We start from the raw sequence: 23,056 nt of genomic DNA, 5'->3' as shown, positions 1-23,056 counted from the left end.
AGCAGAAATGTACTGAAAAGCCAACAAAATAAGCCAAAAGAAGGCAAAGGATATATTCAAGATAAAAGCAAACAACTAGAGGAAATTACTCAGAAATGAAAAGACACAGAGTACCTGACATCTAGAGAACACTGATAAAACCATAGGCCCAAAGTGGGACACGCAGGTGAAGGCCCCAAGTCTGTAACCCCAGACAGAATGTGTAACCTAACACTAGCAGTTTCAGCTTCCCAGAAACGTAATCTTTTTTTTTTTTTAAGATTTTATTTATTTGACAGAGATCCCAAGTAGGCAGAGAGGCAGGCAGAGAGAGAGAGAGAGAGAGAGGGAGGAGGAAGCAGGCTCCCCACTAAGCAGAGAGCCCAATGCGGGGCTTGATCCCAGAACCCTGGGATCATGACCTGAGCGGAAGGCAGAGGCTTTAACCCACTGAGCCACCCAGGCGCCCCCCCAGAAACGTAATCTTAACGGGTCAGCACCAATAAGATCATCTGTCACAGGGCCCTTCTCATCCCTCAAAGGAAAAGGAGGTGACCTCACCTAAAATAATCCTTTTTTCTATTTATGGCTTCTTCTGGTTTTTAAAACCTTTCGCTTTCAGTAGCCCTTTGGAGCTCCCCTCTACCTGCTAGATGGGATGGTGCTGGATTCATGAATCAAATAATAAAGTCAATTAGATCTTTAAAATTTACTTGGCTTGGGGCACCTAGGTGGCTCAGTGGATGAAAGCCTCTGCCTTCGCCTCGGGTCATGATCCCAGGGTCCTGAGATCGAGCCCCACATCAGGCTCTCTGATTGGCAGGGAGCCTGCTTCCCCCTTTCCCTCTGCCTGCCTCTCTCCCTCTGCCTGCCTCTCTGCCTACTTGTGATCTCTGTCAAATAAATAAATAAAATCTTTTTAAAAATTTTCTTGGCTTAATTTTTATTTAGCAATACTATCTAAAGACTGTTAAGTATGCATAATTTTTATGTGTACATGGCACATTCTCCAGGATACGTCCTATTTGGACCACAAAATTAGTCTCAATGGATTTACAAGGATTGAAATCATACGAAGTATGTTTTCTGACAACAGTGGAATTAAATAGAAAGGGGGAAAAAAAGGAAAGAAGTCAGCCCCAGGAAAAAAGTAGGAAGTCCCCAGATTAAGTCCCCTAACTCAAAAAAATCAGAGAAAATTAGAAAATACGTTGAATTAGGGGCACCTGGGTGGCTCGGTGGGTTAAAGCCTCTGCCTTCGGCTCAGGGTCCTGGGATCGAGCCCCACGTGGGGCTCTCTGCACAGCAGGGAGCCTGCTTCCCCCCCCCACCTTCTCTGCCTACCTCCCTGCCTGCTTGTGATCTCTGTCAAGTAAATAAATAAAATATTTTTTTAAAAAAAGAAAATACCTTGAATTAAAAGGAAAATGCAACATATCAAAAATGTCTAGATAGGCGTGCCTGGGTGGCTCAGTGGGTTAAGCGGCTGCCTTCGGCTCAGGTCATGGTCTCAGGGTCCTAGGACCGAGCCCCGCATCGGGCTCTCTGCTCAGCGGGGAGCCTGCTTCCCCCTCTCTCTCTCTGCCTGCCTCTCTGCCTACTTGTGATCTCTCTCTGTCAAATAAATAAATAAAATCTTAAGAAAAAAAGGTCTAGATAGATAGAAATCCAAATCCCAAACTCTTTCCTTTATTCTACTTACCTTTAATTTAATCTTCCCTTTCTAGCTGAATCTAGAGATACTCGGTCAGTTAGTTTCACATAACTCCCAAGCAGATTATATTTTTAGCAAATTGCAAAAAATATATTCTATGTCTACTACTCTGATTAAAGCAAATTTACCTCTTAAGACCTTTCTTAGGCTATCCTCCCATTGGGATTGCCATCTTATGTCATTTAAATAAATTTAAATGCATTGTTCCTAATCCTATAGTCTTCCCAGACCTTTCCATCTTAGGGACTTTAGTCTCCTGCTAACCCATGTCTCTCTATTCATAATTATGCGTGAATGTATTATGGTGAAAAGCTTCTACTGGCCTAAAATGATCCAGAACTATTTTTATGGAAGACGGAAGAACTATTTTAGGGTCTAGGGTTGGAAACGGGTATAAAAGAATGGAAGGATATCCTGGAAACGTCCATGAGAGAAACAGACACCGTAAGAATGCCTGATGACAGTATACAGAAAGTGGAGACCAGTGGGGACATTTCCGTATGTAAGATATGATACAAACCAACACAAAGATAACATTCTGACGTGCGCCAGGCAGCCTGTTGGTAGAGCATTCCACTGTAGAGTTTACTTAACTTACTTAACTTACTTAATTCGCTGTAGAGTTTACTTAAAACAAACAAACAAAGCCATTCTGTTCATAAAAAAAAAAAAAAAAAAACAGTTCTGGGAGATCCAAATGCATTAAAGAAAGTCAAGTTGCAACAGTTGATAAATACATACATGTGATTTGCCCTTTTGTTTCTTGTTTTCAGTGATCTACCTTAAGATTTTTTTTTCAGTATTGGCATGAAATCGATGCTGGAAACACCATATGTAATTAATTTATTAAGTCTGTATTAAAAATCTTGAATGCAGATGCTGGAAATATTGCTCAAAGTAGCTTAAACTAACAGAGGAAATGCCCTTTGTTAGGGAGAGGTCAAGCTTCAGGAACGGCTGGATGCAGGGCTTCAGTCGCCTACAGACTACTGTCTCCCTTTCTCTTCTTCCCAGTTGGCTCACTTTCAGTCAAGCTTTCCTCAGGAAGTAGCAGAGGGAACTACACATACTTTCGAAACGGTTCTGGCAAATATGCAGGGATTGACTCTCAAAAGGTCAGATGCCCATCCCTGAACCAGACTCACAATGACTGATTGTCCAGGTTTTGGTCCGCTACATAAAACCAACAGTTCATTGTCCTAAGCTTCACTGACCACACAGACTGAACACAGGAGAAGGGTTGTTTCCTTAAAAAGTAGAGATGAACTATCAAAAGAAAGGGAATGGATGTAGAGAAGGCCAAAATAAAATTTTTCAGGTCTAGTTCTAGCATTACTGACTCCACTGGTAATGGATTATTCCTGTTAATTGGAAAGTCAGAGCATGAGGCAGCAGTGTAACATTTTCAATGCTCAGGTGATGTCTCAAAATCTCCAAAAATGAATTTTTGTCTGTTCTAATGAACTCTGATCTCTTGTTTATGAACTGTGGTATGATTTGTAATTTGGGCCACATAAATTATCCCTATGGACTTTATGTCATACATCATTTCTTATTTCCTGCTCGCCTTTTTTTTTCTACTTAAAAGTGCTCACATTGGAGTGCCTTCACATTGGACTCTGCCTTCGACTCAGGTCATGGTCCCAGGGTCCTGGGATCAAGCCCCACATCAGGCTCTCTGCTCAGCAGGGAGCCTGCTTCCCCCCTCTCTCTCTCTGCCTGCCTCTCTGCCTGCTTGTGATCTCTGTCAAGTACATAAATAAAATCTTCAAAAAAAAATCAAGCATGAAACTTCGAAGAAATTTTTTTTAAATGCTCGTATTTATTTTTGTTCCCATGTTTGGAAACAGGCTCTCATTAGGTATTGGATTTGTTGGTTAATTTATATGGGATATGTCTAGAAAAATTATTTCTTCGTTCTTAGAATTGTCTTTTTCAGAATAGTTTCTTTTCTTAGCTTCCCTGATCTTCTTTCTTATTTCTGTGTTCTTTTTTTTTTTAAGATTTTATTTATCTATTTGACAGAGATCACAAGTCGGCAGAGAGGCAGGCGGGGCGGGGGGGGAAGCAGGCTCCCTGCTGAGCAGAGATTCCTGACTCAGGGCTCAATCCCAGGACCCTGAGACCATGACCTGAGGCGAAGGCAGAGGCTTAACCCACTGAGCCACCCAGGTGCCCCTTATTTCTGTGTTCTTATATAGAGTATCTACTATATAAACATAGAACTTTAATGCAAGGGACATGGCAAAGGAGGAGAAATTTACTTCTCTCACAGACTTAGAAGCTAGATGGAATGGTAAGTATGCACAGGCAGTCGGTTGGGTTTTGCAGGATACAGACTTACAAGCAGCTGGTGTATTAGGGACTGCTTTCGGGATCGAGCCCTGGGAGGGAATGAGGGAAGCAGGACCGGATGGAAGGAAAAGTTGAACAGTGATGCTTTCACAGCAGAGACCTCAGCTGATCTCACAAAATCTCTGAAACTGGCCTTTCAGAGATGACCAAATTGGGGTAAAGGAGTGGGGACTTTGCACCTTTATGCTGACCAGTTTTAGGGTGTGAGCCAAGGAGGCTGACCTTGGGTGAGGCCTCTCCTTTCAGGTGAGGGCAATTTCCTGAGAGGGACTCATTTATGGCCCCTTCAAAGCACCGCAGCCGGTGTCTGGAGAAACATGTGCCTCTGTCCTGAAGGAGCCTGGATGCCAGAGCGCCCGCTACAACACCGAAGGCAGTAAAACCACCAGGATAAAGATTTTGCGGAAAAATCAGCATATTGTTATAAAACCAGCATTTAAGCAGAACTAAGCAAAACCGTTGTAAGACATACCCGGGGTGTCTGCCTTCAGCTCAGGTCATGATCCTGGAGTTTCAGGATCGAGTCCCATGTGGGGCTCCCCACTCTGCGGGGAGTCTGCTTCTCCCTCTGCTTTTCATCCTGCTTGTGCTCTCTCTCACGCTCTCTCTCTCAAATAACTGAACAAATTCCTAAAAAAAAGGGGGGGGCATACCCTGGGTAGCATCACTTTATACTTAATATATACCAATTATATATCCTTACATGATATGATGAAAAGTAGTATTTAAACCAATAATGACTTCCAGAGTTCAACCAGGCATGTAGACTTAGAGTGACCTAAATCTTTTTGTAGCTAGAAAAAATTTTCTCTTTATATTTCCTTCTGAAAAGTTGAACTTGAAATTTCACATAGACTCTACAAATAGGCCTGTGCTGTATTTTTCTTTTATAAGAAAGACCATTTAGACCATTTAGGTTGAATTCAGTTCAGTTACCTTTGTGGCACTGGTTTAAATAAAAGTAGTCAGTAACTGTAATCTATTCTTACATTTGTTGTTATTCTTGTCACTATGAAGTGTGTATGGTTGCAGGGAACCCCTGGAGGTTTTGGGTTAGCAGCAGTGATACAAATCAATATTAAAAAAAAAATAAATGGGGGCGTCTGGGTGGCTCAGTTGAGCGTGACTCTTGATTTTGGTTCAGGTTGTGGTTTCAGGGTCGTGAGACTGAGCCCCGTTTCAGGCTTTGTGCGCAGTGGGGAGTCTTCTTGGGGTTCTCTCTCTGCCCTCCCCCCATCTGCGTGCACTCTAAAATAAATAAATAAATCTTTAAAAAGGATAAATGTTGGGGCGCCTGGTGGCTCAGTTGGCTAAGCAGCCAACTATTGGTTTTGACTCAGGTCATGTCTCAGAGCCCTGCATCAGGCTCCACACTCAGCGGGGAATCTGCTTGAGCCTCTCTCTCCCTCTGCCCCTCCCCGCTGTGTTCTCTCTCTAAAATAATTTAATTAAATAAAATCTTTTTATTTATTTATTTGACAGAGAGAGTGAGAGAGAGAGAAAGATCAAAAGCAGGCAGAGAGAGAGCGGGAAAAGCAGGCTCCTGGCTGAGCAGAGAGCCTGATGCGGGGCTCCATCCCAGGACCCTGAGATCATGACCTGAGCCGAAGGCAGAGGGTTAACCCATTGAGCCACCCAGGTGTCCCTAAATAAAATCTTTAAAAACAATAAGTGTTAAAACAGCTACAGAATGTTTTGGAGGATGGAGGGATTACAGACTGGTGGAAGAGAGTTCACCACTTCTTACGTGATCCCAGATATACAGTGAAGACTATGATTCCAAGCTGTCTTCTCCAATCCTGAACTTCACCATGTTTTCCTATATTATTTCCCTTTCAGTAGTTTTTGAAGTCTAGGATTCAATGAAATCACTTAACTAGGTGTTTAAGACATGTGTTCTTTCTCCAGAGAACAAGACGTAGACATTTGTACTTTTAATAATTTGCTAGGTAAACATGATGCTTGCCGAAATGCGAGAATCACTGATTTACCTAACTCTTTCTCTAACATCCTTTCTCACTTTCCTAGACAAAAATCTTCTTATTTTCAGGGTTATTGTCCAATTTTTGGATTACAAATCCATAACTGAGAGCTGTCTATGCCAGTCACATTTCATTGACATCACTGAAAGTTTAATGATCGTACTTTTAGTATAGAAATTTCCTTCCAGGAGTGCCTGGGTGGCTCAGTGGGTTAAGGCCTCCACCTTCGGCTCAGGTCATGATCCCAGGGTCCTGGAATCAAGCCCCGCGTAGGGCTCTCTGCTCAACGGTGAGCCTGCTTCCCTTCCTCACTCTCTGCCTGCCTCTCTGCCTACTTGTGATCTCTGTCAAATAAATAAATAAAATCTTTTTAAAATTAAAAAAAAAAAAAAAAGAAATTTCCTTCCTTCCAGGAGTGCCTGGTTGGTGCAGTGGAGCGTGCAACTCTTGGTTTCAGCTCAGGTTATGATCTCAAGCTCATGATCTCAGAGTCATGGAGTCAAGCCCCATTTTGGGCTCCATGCTGAGTGCAGAATCGACCTGGGATTTCCTCTCCCTCTGTTTCTTCCCCCTGTTATCTCTTCTCTTGCTTGTTCTAAAAATAAATAAATCTTTAAAAAAAAATTTACCTTTCTTTCAAAGTAGTAAATCAAATAAGAGTATTTTTGTTCTTTCATTTTTTACACTCAGAGTCTAGAATATTTATGAACATTACTCATCCCAACACAAAACAATGGAACAACTTTGGGCGCCTGGGTGACTCAGTGGGTTAAAACCTCTGCCTTCGGCTCAGGTCATGATCTGGGGTCCTGGGATCGAGCCCCGCATTGGGCTCTCTGCTCAGCGGGGAGCCTGCTTCCCCCTCTCTCTCCCTCTGCCTGCTTCTCTGCCTACTTGTGATCTCTGTCTGTCAAATAAATAAAATCTTTAAACAAGCAAACAAACAAACAAAACAATGGAACAACTTCTAAGCTATGAGTGTAAATGTCCCTGTTTCAGAGAGAATTAGGAATGTAAAAGCTGTACACAGAGCATAAGGAAAATCAGAAGACATTTCAGCAGCAAGCAAAAAATGCCTTTTGCTGGTCAATACACAAAACTTAGTCTTTATCTGAGAACTCTTACTTGAGAAAAAACTTATGAACATTTAAAAATGTTTTCAAAGATTTTATTTATTCGACAGAGACAGCACAAGCAGGCAGAGCAACAGGCAGAGGGAGAGGGGGAAGCAGGCTGCCTGCGGGGCAGAGAACCTGACGCGGGGCTCGATCCCAGGACCCTGGAATCATGACCTGAGCCGAAGGCAGACACTCAACTGACTGAGCCACCCAGGCACCCCACTTACGAACATTTTAGATCTGAAAAAACCTTTAGTGATTTCTAACAGTGTCAGAAAATTGAAGCTGCAACCAAGCTCTATGAGGATGATTCCCATATATACAGAACAGACAGTATTCAACACGAGACAGTTCATAAGGTAGAAAACCTCTAAATGCAATGAATATTGACAGGCCTTTAACTGTCATTCACCCCTTATCGAATGCCAGGATATTTAGGCTAAGTATAGAGCTTCTAACTATACCTAATGTGGGAAGACTTTTAGCTATTGCTCAAGCCATATTAAACATCAGAGAATTCATACTGAAAAATTCACACTCCATGAACTTAATGAGCATAATGAAGTCTTTAGATACCATTAAGATTTCATTACACATCAGAGACTTCTAGACCAAGATCCAACTTTACCCAAAATAAACGGAGAGAACAGGTCCCACTCCCACTGTGAAGTGTGATTAACTAGATACGGGGGTATTAACTAAATCGCCTACTTAAATGAGAGGGGCACTTGGGATGAGCACTGGGTGTTGGATGTAAATGATCAGTCACTAGATTCTACACCTGAAACTAATGTTACGCTGTATGTAAACCAGCTGTTATTTTAATAAAAACGTGAAAAAAAATTGCGTACTTGAAAAAAGCCTTGTCTTTTAAAACACACTCAGCAGTCGGATCCAATTCACTCAGGAAATCAACTAATTCATCAAGAAATTAGTACCAAAGGGGCGCCTGGGTGGCTCAGCTGGTTGAGCGACTGCCTTCGGCTCAGGTCATGATCCCGGACTTCCAGGATCGAGTCCCACATCGGGCTCCCAGCTCCCTGGGGAGTCTGCTTCTCCCTCTGACCTTCTCCTCTCTCATGCTCTCTCTCATTCATTCTCTCTCAAATACATAAATAAAATCTTTTTAAAAGAAAAGAAAAAATTAGTACCAAAGTAAGTCGGGTGGAAAGTGACTACACCTTGAGTGTCAACCTTATTTTATTTATTTATGCGAGAGAGAGCGAGAGGGAGCGTGCGAGCGGAGCGAGGGGCAGAGGGAGAAGCCGGGAGCCCCACGTGGGGCTGCAGCCGGGGACTCCGAGATCAGGACCGGAGCCAAAGGAGACGCTTCACCGACGAGCCGCCCCGGCGCCCGGACACTGTCACTTAAGTCAAACCAGGAGCAAACTGCGTCCGGGTGTGGACTCGTCCCAAAGACGGAGCCACAAAGACCATATCAAGGATAAGCGGGCTGCGGAGCCTCGTGTCTTCCAAGCGACAGCGTCTCTCAGCCGTCGAAACCGGAGCCGCAGCCCCGGGGCCCGCCGCACAGGCGGCCTTGCCGTGCGGGTCTCGGGGAGCCGCCGGCCACCTGCCGAGAGTCCTCCGGCCCGCGCGGTTCTCGGGTCCTGCAACGACGGGGCCGTCGACCACGACCAGCAGCCGGACGAGCGCGCGTTGTCGGTCGGTCCCCGCGGCGGCCGCGGCCAGCAACACGCGGGACGGGGCGCGGCGGGCCCGGAAGCGGCGCCGGGAGGAGAAGGTGCACCGCAGGCGCGCGCGTCGGGGCGACCTCCCGGGAGGGGTTCCTCCCCGTCGGATAAAACCGCCGGCAAGAGCGTGTTTTGTTTTAAAACCGGCTCACCGCGTCGTTTCCCGCCCCGGCCCCCAACTTCTGCTTTCGGACTCAGGACTTCCTCCTCCTTCCCCGGTGACACGCTCTCCCCGAGCGCCTCCCTTCGTCTACCTCCAGCCCGGCGGTCAGCGCTGTCGCTCGGACGTCCCGCGGCCTACCGAAACCGCCTGCACACGACTCCGACGCAGCAGGGAGACCGGGCCGGACACGGCGCTTCCCCCGGAGACCCGCCTACGCTCGCACGCGCGCTTCGGGCTCCGCAGCGCGCACGCCCGGGGGCCCCGACGCAGGAAGCCCCAGGCCCCGCGGGGGAGCCGCCAACCGGAAACCGCCGACCTGCCGTCCGCCGCAGAGCCCTCTGGGAGATGTAGTTCGGGGCGAGCCGCACTCTGGGAAACGTAGTTCCGCGCGCGCTCTTCCGCCGTCGGCCGCGTGAGTCTCGCCGCTGGGCCGGAGCCGAAGGGTGTGTGCGGCGGGGGCGGGGGCGGGGCGGCGAGGCTGCGGGGCTGGTTCGGCCTCGATGTCCGTGCGGGCCCCGCGGTGACCCCGGAGCACGCGCCAACTGGCTCTGGAGCCGGGTGCGAGGAGGACCGGCGGTAGGTGGGGGGACGGTCCCGCGGCGCAGGCGCCGGTTCCCTGCTGGGCGGGGCGGGCCGTGGGGGCGGCGCGGTCTGCGGACAGCGTTCAGCGGGCTGGGGGTGCGGCGGGACGGGGCGGCTGCGGGGGCCGTCTGCGGGCGCCGTGATGAGGACACCGGGGGAGGTGTGGAGCAGGGGGCACCGGAGGGTCCAAACACTGGGGGGGTGGGGGGGGATCAGTCAGTGTGGGCTGGGGCTGGGGCGAGTGGTTGTGAAGCCGGCGGAGCGGGTGCAGTGGTGGGGGAGGCCTCTGGGGTGACTGTTGGGAGGGGCTGTGGACGGAGGCCTGGACTGGAGGGGTGGCCGGGATGGGGGCGCGGGAGCCTCCAGAGGCTGCGCTCCGGACTGGGGGAGAGGGTGTGTGCCGTCGGGGATGCGGCTTGAGGGCGGCTTTGCGGGACAAACAGGGTGCTTGAGGTGCCTTTGCGTTGACAAGTGGTAAGGCCTTTGTGGGGGGCCTGCTTTGGGGGTGTTTAGAGGGCTCAGGATTGGTGGACCGAGGATTTCGTTGCCCGGAAGGCATGTTGGTTCCAGTGTTGGAGTTCACCTGAGCCAGGGGCTTCTGGGGCGCAGGAAGGTTGAGGAGTCTCCCCCCGCCCCCGTGTGTTCCAGGGAGGAGCGCGCTGCAGAGGACCCCGTAACACGTGCCCCCTTGTCGGCTTATGACAAGGCCAGATACCCGTCCTCCAAACTCTCGTCCTGTGCCTCATCACGGCCAGCGGGACTGGAGTGCCGGCTGATCAGTCAGGACAGCACCCGTGGGCTTGACAAGGGGTCTGGGTGCACGCTGCTGGGTGGCCTGTTCGGGGTTGTGAGTGAGCAGACGGTGGGGTAGGAATTGAAGGTACCGGCCTATCGGTGCTTATACAGAGCTGGTGGCTCTTTCGGGTGATGATTAGGAGGACTGTAGGGGCGTTAGTGAATGGTGGGTGAGCATGGGGTAGATTAGAAAATAGGGTATCATGGAAGTGAATGGTTGGGGCCGTGTGTGATTAGGCATTGGGAATCCCTTGAGTGTAGTGATGGGGGCTAGCAAGGCTGAGGGCCTCTGTGAGAACACTTTTAGGGTGAGTGGACGGGCAACTGTAGGAAGGAGGACTTGGGATACCGTGTTTAGGATTTCACTGACTCCACTTCTAGTCGACGAATAGAATAGACTGTCCAGATTATCGGGTGGGAATGTGGGGGGTCCAGTGATGGGTTTCGTGGCATCAGTGTTGAGAAGCTTGTGGGAATCGGTGATGAGGGGCTGACCTTGGCTGGTGCTTGGGGCTGAGTGAGGAAGAGCCTGGAATGATCAGGAATGGAGGGTCCTGTGGATATCTGATTGGGGGTGGGGCTGTGGAGAGACTTTGGATTTCACTGATGGATGCATTCCTGTGTCACTTGGGGGTTGATGATGGGGGTTTTGCTAGAGGAGTCACTGGGGATGTGTATGTGTAAGTGAAGGTCCTGGAGGGACCGCCTGTAAGGTCAGCAGTCGGTCCTGGGGGGGTGAGGGGCAAGTGGGGTGAGTGACAGTGGGGCTTGTGGCACTCGGTGGCTGTGAGGTCTGGAGACTTGGGAGGGCTCTTTGTGGTCCATGAAGGAGGGGCTGGAGAATTCTCAGGTGGTCAGTGTGGGTAAGTAGGAGCCTCCGGGGGCTGAAGTTTTGTCCGTGGGCTGGGGGGGGAGGAGGGGGTCCAGTCATTCTGTGGGGGCTTGTGTGTGATTGAGGCCCTCCTTGGTGACAGGACCTGTGTGAGTTGTATTTGTGGGTTTGGGGGGTCCCGGTGAGTTTTGGTCGCACACTGGCTCAGGCAACACTTCCACATAGTGACTTCTGTTGAATGACATATTCTCTTTTGTTCTTTGTTTCTTCTCACCCCGCACGTCACATTGTTGATTTGTGACTGCTTCTTTTACTGGAATATTTCCTTGTTTAAGTGTTCTCGGTGACCCCGTTGGCCGTACGGTCCTCCCCCTTGCTGGCTCAGTCCCCGTGCCCTCCTCCGTCCCTGAAGCATCCTAGCTGTGTCTGGCTCCAGCCCTCTGAGTGTAGTGCGCCGCGATGGGCACGGTCTTCCCACAGCCTTCCGCGTCGTGCTCACGGTCTGCACGGGGCGGGGGCTTTGCTGACTGAGCTGCGGAGGGTTCTCGAGCATGTGGTGTTGGGGGCGGCCTTGTCTCATCTGTTTCTAGCCCTTGGCCCAACTTGGGGTGGGTCGTAACTGCCTCGAAGGGGCCGGTGTTCCGGCTGTGCTCTGGTCAGCTGCCCTGGGGCAGAACCCGGCAGTTGGCTAACCTCCAGGCATAGTTTTCATTTGTGGCTGACTTTTCTGTATATCCGCTGGGACACTGGAGACCCCCTCCCCGTGCGTGAATGAAACAGTGCCTCTGGACAAAGAGCTCTTGCTGTCCGTCTTCTACAGGTGCTATACGCTCTCTTTGTTCAGCTTATTTTCTGGAAAGGTGCCCAGTGCCCTGTCCACCACGTTCAGTCTTCCTCGCTAGCCTGTCAGCCTGTGGACACGGTGCTCAGCGGCCATTCCTGGACCCCAGGTACAGACCACCAGTACTGGACGAATCTCCATTGGCAGGATTGCTAGGAGAGGTGGAATTTGTCCCTCTTGTCCCCAAGTTGGGTGCCATGATGTTTGGACATTTCTTTTCAGGTATGTTCTTAGGAAGGAAATAACATCTCGGTGCGATTTGATGCCTCTGAAGTGCCTGGCTCTCGTCTCCTCTCTGTTGAATGTAAGTGACCTGGTCCATGAGCAGTGAAGGAATTCATGGTGTAAGTATGTGTATGCGTCAAGATGTCGTCTTATTTATTTATTTATTTATTATTATTATTATTTTTAAAGATTTTATTTTATTTATTAGAGTAAGAGAGAAAGAGAGCACCGGGAGGCAGAGTGGCAGGCAGAGGCAGAGGGAGAAGCAGGCTCCCTGCGGAGCGAGGGACTCGATCCCAGGACACTGGGATCATGACCTGAGCCGAAGGTAGCCGCTTAACTGACTGAGCCACCCAGGCGTCCCATATTTTTTGTTTATTATGCTTAGCTGAAACCTTGGTTTTATTTTTTCCAATAATTCTGCCTAAGATATCGTAACATAGCTTGCAGTCTCTTAAAAAGTTCTCAGAATAGCAGTTGTATACGGTTCTTTGGCCTCTTGGGGAAATAATGAAAATCCAAATCAGCCAACCCAAAAGTCTCTTCACAAAAGTGGAAGAAAAAGAAAAACAGTTTTATTGTTGCATAAAAATTAAACCTGAAACAAGACTGAGCTTTGCAGGCAGCGCACTGAAGAGATCGCAGAGACAGACTCTCACTGTTCTGTGCAGCCCGGGCAGCACACCCGCTACACACACGTTCTCGAGGTAAAGGAAAATTTGTTACACGGAGTTCATACTGCGTTTTCCCAGTACTTGAGGTGGCCATTGTGTTAGCCTTTTGCCTTTGTCCAAAGGAAAAATCGCCTTCTCATTTCTTTGTGATAAGAGGTAGTTTTACACCCCAGTGAGGGGAGGAGCGGGCAGGTGCCAAAGTCAGGCACTTGGATAGGGTCCTGTCCTTCGTGAGACTGGGAAATAGGGGCCGATCCTCCTGCATGACATCAAAGAGATCGCTCCCAGGTCCTTAGGAAAGACGTACTGGGTGGTAAACTAGACAAGGCTTATTAGCTTTAGATAAGATTTACACACTTTTCAAAGGGGCAGAGAAAGAATGTACAATTACGGGTTTTCTGAAGTATTTTTTTTAAGAGATTTTGTTTATTTATTTGATAGAGAAAGAGAGATCACAAGTAGGCAGAGAGGCAGGCGGAGAAGGAGGGGGAAGCAGGCTCCCTGCTGAGCAGAGAGCCCCATGTGGGGCTTGATCCCAGGACCCTGAGATCATGACCTGAGCCGAAGGCAGAGGCCTAACCCACTGAGCCACCCAGGCGCCCCCTGAAGTACTTTTTTGAATAGAAGTCACAGGAGTCTCCCTTTCTTGCCTGAGAAAGAATTACCTTTTTTTCTTACTTTTTTTTTTTTAAGATTTTATTTGTTTATTTGACAGAGAGATTGAGAGAGAGCACAAGCAGGCAGAGCAGAAGGCAAAGGGAGAGGGAGAAGCAGGCCCTCTGCTGAGCAGAGAGCCCGATGTGGGGCTCGATCCCAGGACCCTGGGATCATGACCTGAGCCGAAGGCAGAGGCTTAACCCACTGAGCCACCCAGGTGCCCCAAATAAACAAATAAAATCTTAAAAAAGAAATAGCTTTGGGGGTGCCTGGGTGGCTCAGTGGGTTAAGCCTCTGCCTTTGGTTCAGGTCATGATCCCAGGGTCCTGGGATGGAGCCCTGCATTGGATTCCCTGCTGGGTGGGGAGTCCGCTTCTCTCTCTGCCTGCTGCTCCCCCTGCTTGTGCTCTCTCACTCACTTTCTCTCAAATAGATAAATAAAGTCTTTTTTTTAGAAAAACAGCTTTATTAAAAAATAAAGGGAAAGAAAGTTGCATTTTACTCTATAGCACCAGTACTAGTAACTTCATGTCATTGCTCCCAGAAAATACTGCTGCACAATGAGTGAGCCAGGGGTCTGTTTGTGGAGAGCATCTTGGTGTGGGGATCCTTCTCTACACATGTCTGGCTGCACCGGTGGGGCGAGTGGATGGGATCTGGCATTCGTGGGCGGGAGCCGGGGGCTGCAGAGTGCAGGCTGGTGCAGACCTGGCCTGATGCAGGCTTGCCGGGAGCTCCTCTCGCATCTGCTTCTTACCCTGCAGCCCTGATTCAAGTTGTTTGATTTCCCAGTAAGAGAGAACCCAGATTAATGACATCATCTAAGACAAAATTCCCACTGCATCTCCAGGCCACGACTGAGGAGCAAGAGAACTCATGTGAAATAAGGAGGAGGCTTCGGGACTAGGGGTGTCCTCCCAGTTTACAGACATTTGACCGGAGGTCTCTCCAGAGCAGCGGGACGGAGAGGAGTCGCGGAACGGAGCCGATTTTCCAAGCCGCAGAAAATGTTCAAGTCCCAGGTGAGTTCTTTGTTCTCCAACAGTCTTCTTCCATAGGCGTGACAAGGCTTGTAGGAAAGCTCTTAAATACATTTAAACCATAATCAGAAACATAAGCTCGGGGATGAAGGTGTCAGAGAACAAGGTGGGTTACGGAATCATACGAAGTCTTCAGTGGAAGCACGGATCTGTAGGAAACGAGGTGCTTTGTTGCCAGAGGTGAGCCGCAGGCTGTCTTCAGACAGTCCCGGAGTGCAGACGGGAAGGGAAGCACGGGTGGTGCTGGTACGTGCTTCCCTCGGACGAAAGGCAGACTAGCTACTCGGTAGAAGCCGACGTTCGCAGATGATGGCTTTCCCCGAAGACGTCTAGAGCATTGTTCATGTGGATGATAAGTGGACAAAGTCCTGAACAGTGGCCCTGGGAGGCATAAACCCTGCGGTGGATGAGCTTACTTCCCAGTGCTGTTCTTTACAGAGTTCCTCATTGTGAACGAAGGGCATGAATCTGAAGTAAAATTCAGAACTCAGAGCTCGATACGGGACTGAAGCAGTGGGCCTGGACCACCCGTCTTACCTATGTTCCAGCGCTAGGGAAGAAACCCAAGTCACCTGGCAGAATTGATCATTACAAGTAACCTTCAAATGACCCTATAAATATTCACTCAGTTGGAAATTTGATACCTTTTAGATAGAAGTGTTTTTGCTTCTTTTGGTAAAAGCTGGGCATGGGGGTATCTACCTTTAGGTCTTTTTTTTTTAAGATTTTATTTATTCCTTCAACAGAGATCACAAGTAGGCAGAGAGGCAGGCAGAGAAAGAGAGGGGAAGCAGGCTCCCCGCTGAGCAGAGAGCCCGATGCGGGGCTCGATCCCAGGACCCTGAGATCACGACCCGAGCCGAAGGCAGAGGCTTAACCCACTGAGCCACCCAGGCGCCCCATACCTTTAGGTCTTTTTACTTTTTGACTTAACAGAGTGTGTCACGATGGTTGGGGCACACACATCAGCGCGATCCCAGAGGACACATGGTTCTCCTGGAAACAGAAGTTATAGAGAGGACCCCCAGCAGGGCCTGCTTTAGTCCAAATTAGGTTAACACAGCCCCCAGTGTGGGGGCTTCTGCCCTCCGGTTTTTAGTCTGGTCTGGGTAATGTGGTTTTAGAGGGACTGCTGGGGGCATTTCCTTCCAAATCACTTTGTGCACGACCGCAGGTCATTAGTCCACACTTCGTTAGACGTGGGCAGCACCTGGGCATGTTTGGCCTACAGAGCGCAGGATTGCGGTCTGTCCTCGCCGTCTCCCTGTCATGTCTTTGTTGGTTCAGCAGTCGGTCTACTCGAGAGTCTCCGAAAGGCAGCCCTGAGAGTTTCTTTCGGTTTTTGTTCTCTCCCATAGGAGGAGAGAGCTTTCAGGAGCAAGTCCAGAAAGCAAAGGCCACCTGTGACCTTCTCCAGCACCGTGCTTCCCTGGGTGCTAGGTTTATTTTTTTATTTTTTTAAGATTTTATTTATTTGACAGAGAGATCACAGGTAGGCAGAGAGGCAGGCAGAGAGAGGAGGAAGCAGGCTCCCCGCTGAGCAGAGAGCCCGATTCGGGGCTCGATCCCTGGACCCTGAGATCATGACCTGAGCTGAAGCAGAGGCTTTAACCCGCTGAGCCACCCAGGCGCCCCGGTGGAAGGTTTATTTTGCTTTTGTTTTTCTGTCGTTAGTATCAGCGTGTCCCATTTAGTAATCAAAACATTTAAAAGTTCATCTGTTTTCATCTAGACCCTTTGTCTGGAAAGATTAGATGCAAGAAGAACAAATATTACATAACTTAACCAGAAAGATGCATCATGTTTAAGAATTGGCTGGCCGGGGTTCCTGGAGGGCTCTTAAGAAATCTTAAAATCTTAAAAAATCTTTAAAAAAATCTTTAAGGGCGCCTGGGTGGCTCAGTGGGTTAAGCCTCTGCCTTCGGCTCAGGTCATGATCTCAGGGTCCTGGGATCAAGCCCTGCATTGGGCCCCCTGCTCAACGGGGAGGCTGCTTCTCCCTCTCCTTCTACACTGCTCCCCCTGCTTGTACTCTCCTGCTCTCTGTCAAGTAAATAAATAAATGAAATCTTTAAAAAAAAAAACAAAACACAATGATTCCAATAAACCCTCTCATTTTAAACACCACAGGGTACCTCCAGGTCTTGCAAAAAGCAGACTCAGGTCTCAGCTTTGAGGTCATCCCCTCCACGATCCCACTCCTGGTCCTCAGAACTTGAGCTCACCCATCACAGCACATGTAGCACTTTTCTTTTTTTTTTTTTTTTTTTTTAGATTTTATTTATTTGGGGCGCCTGGGTGGCTCAGTGGGTTAAAGCCTCTGCCTTCGGCTCAGGTCATGATCCCAGGGTCCTGGGATCGAACTCCGCATCGGGCTCTCTGCTCAGCGGGGAGCCTGCTTCCCCCACTCTCTCTGCCTGCCTCTCTGCCTGCTTGTGATCTCTGTCTGTCAAATAAATAAATAAAATCTTTAAAAAAATCTTATTTTAATAAATCTTAAAAAAAAAAATCAAGCTTATGAGGAGCAGAACTTACTCATGTCATCCTGCAGGAGGGTTCCTTTAGCTGCCAGTCTGGGGCTTGCCTCAGGCACGAGCTTGACGCCACGAGGGAGGTTCAGTCTTCTGTATATTCACTGTCATGGCCCTGGCTGTGGCCGCTGCTGTCTGGGCTTGGGGGCGAAGGCTGGCCAGGGTGTACATGGGCGATAAGTCAGCACCAATAGCACATTCAGTAGTGGGGACCCGAATATTAGTCTCCTGGAGCCCGTGGTGCCACATCGGTGTGGGAGGGCAGCTTCCCCTGGGAGGCCCCCGGTCAGGTAAAGCCTTCGGTTTGCCTGTGGTTGGGCCTGAAAAGTCTCAGCACTTAGCCATGAGCCCGGCCTCCTCCTGAGTTTCCAGACGTGTGTCAATTCATGTCATCAGCATCGCAGTCAGGACTTGGAACAGGTCCAGGTCTCCAGAGACATTCCCCGAGTCTCACCTTCATGCGTCCCTTTGGATTACTGATTCGTATCTTTGGGGTAAATACCCAGTAGTGCGATTGCTGGGTCGTAGGGTCGCTCTATTTTCAACTTTCTGAGGAACCTCCGTGCTGTTTTCCAGAGTGGCCGCACCAGCTTGCGTTCCCACCAGCAGTGGAGGAGGCTCCCCTTTCTCCCCGTCCTCGCCGACACCTGTCGTTCCTGACTTGTTCATTTTAGCCACGCTGACCGGTGTGAGGTGGGGTCTCACTGCGGCTCTGATTTGAATTTCCCCGATGATGAGGGAGATTGAGATCCTCTCCTGAGTCTGTTGGCCGTCTGGATGTTGTCTTTGGAGAAATGTCTGTTCACGTCTTCTGCTCACTTTTAAATTAGATTATGTGTTTTCTGGGTGGTGTGTCAACTCTTTGTAGATTTGAGACACTGAGCCTTTGTCAGCTCTGTCACTTGCAAACATCTCCCGTTCCCTAGATTGTCTTTTAGTTTGGGTGATTGTCTCCTTCGCTTTGCAGAAGCTTTTTATTTTTATGACGTCCCAATAGTTTATTTTTGCTTATATTTCCCTCCAAGAAATGCCCACTTTTTAAAAAGATTTTATGTATTTATTTGAGAGAGAGAGTGAGAGTGAGTGAGCATGAGAGGGGAAGGTCAGAGGGAGAAGCGGACCCTCTGCCGAGCAGGAGGTCCGAGCAGGAGGTCCGATGCGGGACTCAGTCCTGGGACTCCAGGACCGTGACCTGAGCCGAAGGCAGTTGCCCAACCCACTGAGCCACCCACGTGCCCTAGAAATGTCCATTTTTTAATTGTATTTTTTTGTTGTTGAGTGTCAAGAATTCTTTATTCTGGATACGGGTGTTCTGTCAGATCAGTGATTTTCAAATATTTTCTTGTAGTCTGTGCCTTTTTTTTCTTAAAGTGTCTTTCACATACAAAAATGATTTTGAAAAAGCCCATTTCATTGATTTTTTTTTTAAAGATTTTATTTATTTGACAGACAGAGATTACAAGTAGGCAGAGAGGCAGGCAGAGAAAGAGGGAAGCAGGCTCCCTGCTGAGCAGAGAGCCTGACTCGGGACTCGATCCCAGGACCCTGAGATCATGACCTGAGCCGAAGGCAGAGGCTTTAACCCACTGAGCCACCCAGGCGCCCCTGATTTTTTTTTTTAAGTTGACCATGTGTTCAGTATTGTACATAAAAATTTACTGGCAAATCCGGGATCATGCAGGTTTTTTCCTAGAGCTTTATACTTTTATGTTTTCCCTTTAGGCCTGTGATCCATTTTGAATTAATTTTTTTTTTAAGATTTTATTTATTTATTTGACAGACAGATCACAAGTAGGCAGAGAGGCAGGCAGAGAGAGAGGAGGGAGCAGGCTCCCCGTTGAGCAGAGAGCCCGATATAGGGGTCGATCCCAGGACGCTGGGATCATGACCTGAGCCGAAGGCAGCGGCTTTAACCCACTGAGCCACCCAGGCGCCCCCATTTTGAATTAATTTTTATATAAGGTGTGAGGTCTGTGTTGAGGTTTATTCTTTTCGTTATGGGTATGCCATTGTTCTAGCATCATTTTTCAAAAACACTCTTTTCTTCATGGAACCCTTTTGTCACAATTAGTTGAGCGTACTTGGGGGGTGTAATTGTAAGCTGTCTGTTCTGTTCACTTGTCTGTGTACTTATCCCTTGCCTAACACTAGGTTGTCCTGACTGTTGTGGCTTTATAGGAGGTCATGAGGTCAGGTAGGGGGAGTCCCACAGCGTTCTTTGTCCACACTATTTTCACCTTGTAGCTCCTTTGCCCTTTGTCCCAAAACCCTCTGCATACTTGTTTTATGGCCTCTGTAACATCTTCTTTCCCGGCCTGAAAAGACTGGAAAGTTTTAAAAGCATGCTTTTTATTCTACTCGTCTCCATATTTTGCACTGTTTGCGGTTCGGGGAGCTCCAGCTGCTCCCTGTATGTGTTCCAGAAGATACGGGGAGGACCAGCTAGTTGTTAGCACGTGGGTGCGGACGCGGAGGGAGGAGCGTGTTGGAGATGGGGATGTTGTCAACATTGGTGTTGGCAGTAGCCATAAAATAGGACTGTCACTTAGCAGGTGGGCACCAGGTGCGCTGGAGGTCTGACACTGCGTGGGACTCGGCTAAGAATTGTCCCCACGTACCAGTGGCACCTTCTTTGGGGAGCACTGTGCTTATTTAAACACAACGTATTCCAATTTCTTTTTTTTTTTTTTTAAGATTTTTATTTATTTATTTTTCAGAGAGAGGAAGCACCGTAGGGGGAGGGGCAGGCAGAGAGAGAAGCAGGCTCCCCACTGAGCAAGGAGCCCAATGCGGCACTTGATCCCACAACGCTGGGACCATGACCCGAGCCAAAGGTAGACACTCAACTCACTGAGCCACCCAGGCGTCCCAGAGAAAGTGAGAACACAGGCAAGGGGAGCGGCAGGCAGAGGGAGAAGCAGGCTCCCTGCTGAGCAAGGAGCCTTGATGCGGGATCACGACCTGAGCCAGAGGCAGATGCTTAACCACCTGAGCCACCCAGGCGTCCCCTATCCAGTTTCTTTTTTTTTTTTTTTTTAAAGATTTTATTTATTTATTTGACAGAGAGAGAGAGATCACAAGTAGGCAGAGAGAGAGGGAGAAGCAGGCTCCCTGCTGAGCAGAGAGCCCGATGCGGGGCTCGATCCTGGGACCCTGAGATCATGACCTGAGCCGAAGGCAGCGGCTTAATCCACTGAGCCACCCAGGCGCCCCCCCCATCCAGTTTCTTAATGGATAGGTGGGTGGGTAGATGAGTGAATCAAAATGAAAAATGGCTCGATGACATTATTGTTTCTCTCAAAGTATAACGCAAGGTTAGGATATCATATGCGTTACCAATTGCTGTGTAACAAGTCACCCAAACCTCAGTGTCTAACAGCACAATTTCTCCCACAGCTTCTCTGGGTTAGAAGTCTGCCAGCCGAGCTTACGTCTGGTTCCCTTACAGGGTGCCGCAGGGCCGTGAGCCCCTTCCAGGCTCAGTAACGTGGGAGTTGGTAGCCTCGGTGCCTCGCCACAGGCAGCTGGACCCACCCCCGCCCCCAGAGAGAGCAAGACAGAGCTCCCCAGAGGGAGTGAGTCAGTAAGGGCAGCGCCCGTTCTGGATGGGAGCGGGACGCCAACTCGGACAGGAGGAGTTCGAGATGGGCGAGGATGCCTCCCTGGCCAGAGAAGAAGGCCTGTGTCCCACCAGGAGCCCCGCTGCGGCTCTAACCGTGATGACGCTTTTCCAGATCTCGTTTGAGGATGTGGCTGTGGACTTCACCTCGGAGGAGTGGCAGCTCCTTAATCCTACTCAGAAGAGCTTGTACAGAGACGTGATGTTGGAGAACTACAGCAATCTGGTTTTCTTGGGTAAGCGAGTTCGTGTGTAGACCATGTGTATCCAGTAACGGGGGGGGCGCTCAGGTTTACTGACTTGGGGGTTAAGTTTCAGGTGTCAAAGATTCTGATTTCTATACCCACCTGACAGATTTTGGCCCGCTCGCTTTGTCTTATACCCTCCATAGTAAATCTCCTCCATGTGGAAGGCTCTGTCCGCCCGAGGAGTCGGTCCAAGTTGCCCGTGTTTCCAATTAACAGGTTATCAAATGATCAGACCTGATGCGATCTTCAAGCCAGAGCCGGAAGAGCCGTGGGTCATAGAAGAAGCTCCGAGTCGGACCTTGGCAGGTGAGAGGCACCCGGGTGCGTGGCGTTCAGTGCCCGCTGGATCACGGCTTTCTGACGAGAGCTGGTTTATGATGTTTTGAAGAGTTATTTGGAAATGTTATTTGTAAAAACCGTTTGAAGTTCCTGCGTCTTTAGGGTTGGCTCGGGCTGGGGACCTGAGTGCTTCCTGCATTTTAACGTCCTCTCCGTCCCGGTCTGCACGGCAGGCTGTGTCCTCGTGCGTGGAGCTGGTGGCCGCACGAGCCGGTGGCCGGCGTGTAGGTCCGCGTGCTTTCCGGGACAAGGGTCCTCTTGCCAGCCTCCTCGGCTCCCTTCCTCCTCTCCTGCACCCCCGCTCCGCGGGGTGGGCCTCCTGCCTCCTCCTCAGGGCTCCTCCCGCCCTGTCGCAGGGCACCCGCCGAGTCCTCTGTTAGTGTTCTCTTCTCCCTCTCGTTTGTCAGATTTCTGTCTTGAACCCAAAGGGAGTAGGAGGGGAATCTGTGCGTATAGAGCAAAAGCCGAGCACCGGGACCCTCTCTCCCTCGTCCGCGCGGGCGGCTCCCGGGCGCCTCGCGGTGCCTCGATGTCCCTCTTCCCTAGGCTCTCAGTGACCCGCCAAGAGTCTGCCGGGTTTAACCCCGTGGGCTGGGTTGATGTTTTCACGACGTTTCTGTGGAAGAACCTCATGGTACGGCAACATCTTATCCATTCTTTTTTGTTTTCGATTCCTATGCCCAGAAGTCAGGGCTGCCTCCCTTAGAACTAGTGTCTTCACGTGTTTCATACATTTTTCTCCGCACGTGAGCCTTTGGTTATCATAGCCTTGCCACGGGGACCCGGTGCCGCTGCTCGGTTGGAGCCCTCTCCCCCCGGCGAGAGCGACCCCCAGCCTCTCGGAGATCTCTGGCCACTCAGTGTTGTATGGCCCTGGTCAGGGGTTACCTGGAATTTTTCACCAGTTTTTAACCATTAGGTCCTAACGATTTCCCCCCCCCCCCCGCGTATTAAGATGGCAGGTGACTCACTCTTCTCTTCTCCCTGTAGAACTATGGTGTGTGATTATTAAATGTCTCATTAGTGGAGTGTTGTGGGGCCAGGTAAGGCGGGGCCTTTCTTCTTTATATCCGTTCGTGCAACGGTCTTCACCTCCCAGTGTCTCGGCTCACCCTAGGAAATACTTCCCGTGACAGAGGTCTAGGTACCGGTCACAGGGATGATTCGGTCTGGGTATGTGCACCTTAGAAAACACTGTCTGCGAAGGTAGATTTTTGTGTTCACCCATTAGTTTAGAATGACCGCTGTTCTGTGGACCGAAAGGAACCGAGTGAAAGGGTCCTGAAGCAGCCTTGCGGGTGCAGGGGTTTTAACGCAGAAGGAAATGGAGAACGATTTGTTCCGTCACTCAGTATTTGAACAGAAAGCGTTTGTATTAAAATGCAGAGTTTTTTATCACGATTCATGATACAGAAAGGAAGCGCGTTAGAAGCGCAGTTGTGAGTGCACAGTGTTCTCCGGGTACTGAGGCCTCGCTCCCTGCATGCGCTGGGGGACGTCAGTGAGAAATACAGACCTCTCCCTGCCCTCAGGTCTGCATTCTAGTGGGGGACACAGAAGTAAGGGGATTGCCTGTTTGATAAGTGCTAGAAAGGAAATAGGATATTGTTATGGTGCCCTTGAAATGATGTTTACACTTGAATGAGCCATGCTGAAAGCTGGGAAGAA

General features: G+C 49.4%; 1 protein-coding gene across 2 annotated transcripts in view; it reads left to right on the top strand.

Annotated features, from left to right (window-relative positions):
* The first annotated feature begins 9,404 nt into the window (after window positions 1-9,404).
* Window positions 9,405-23,056, top strand: part of LOC308353970 (KRAB domain-containing protein 4-like) — a 30,573-nt gene continuing 16,921 nt past the window's right edge. Inside the window, exons 1-5 of one of the 2 annotated variants that reach the window (XM_080821138.1) lie at window positions 9,405-9,581; window positions 12,278-12,359; window positions 14,462-14,633; window positions 20,917-21,037; window positions 21,266-21,461. In XM_080821138.1, coding sequence (XP_080677264.1) covers window positions 14,619-14,633; window positions 20,917-21,037; window positions 21,266-21,435 — 306 coding nt within the window. In that variant the 5' untranslated portion in view covers window positions 9,405-9,581; window positions 12,278-12,359; window positions 14,462-14,618 and the 3' untranslated portion in view covers window positions 21,436-21,461. Of the gene's footprint in view, window positions 9,582-12,277; window positions 12,360-14,461; window positions 14,634-20,916; window positions 21,038-21,265; window positions 21,462-23,056 lie in introns of those variants that run through there. The other variant, XM_080821139.1, reaches the window with a different exon arrangement.

This window comes from Martes martes (genome assembly GCF_963455335.1).
Source record: "Martes martes genome assembly, chromosome: 13".
NCBI classification, from domain to species: Eukaryota; Metazoa; Chordata; class Mammalia; order Carnivora; family Mustelidae; genus Martes; species Martes martes.
Note: the sequence above shows the minus strand (reverse complement) of the source record. Positions and strands in the feature narration are given on the sequence as shown.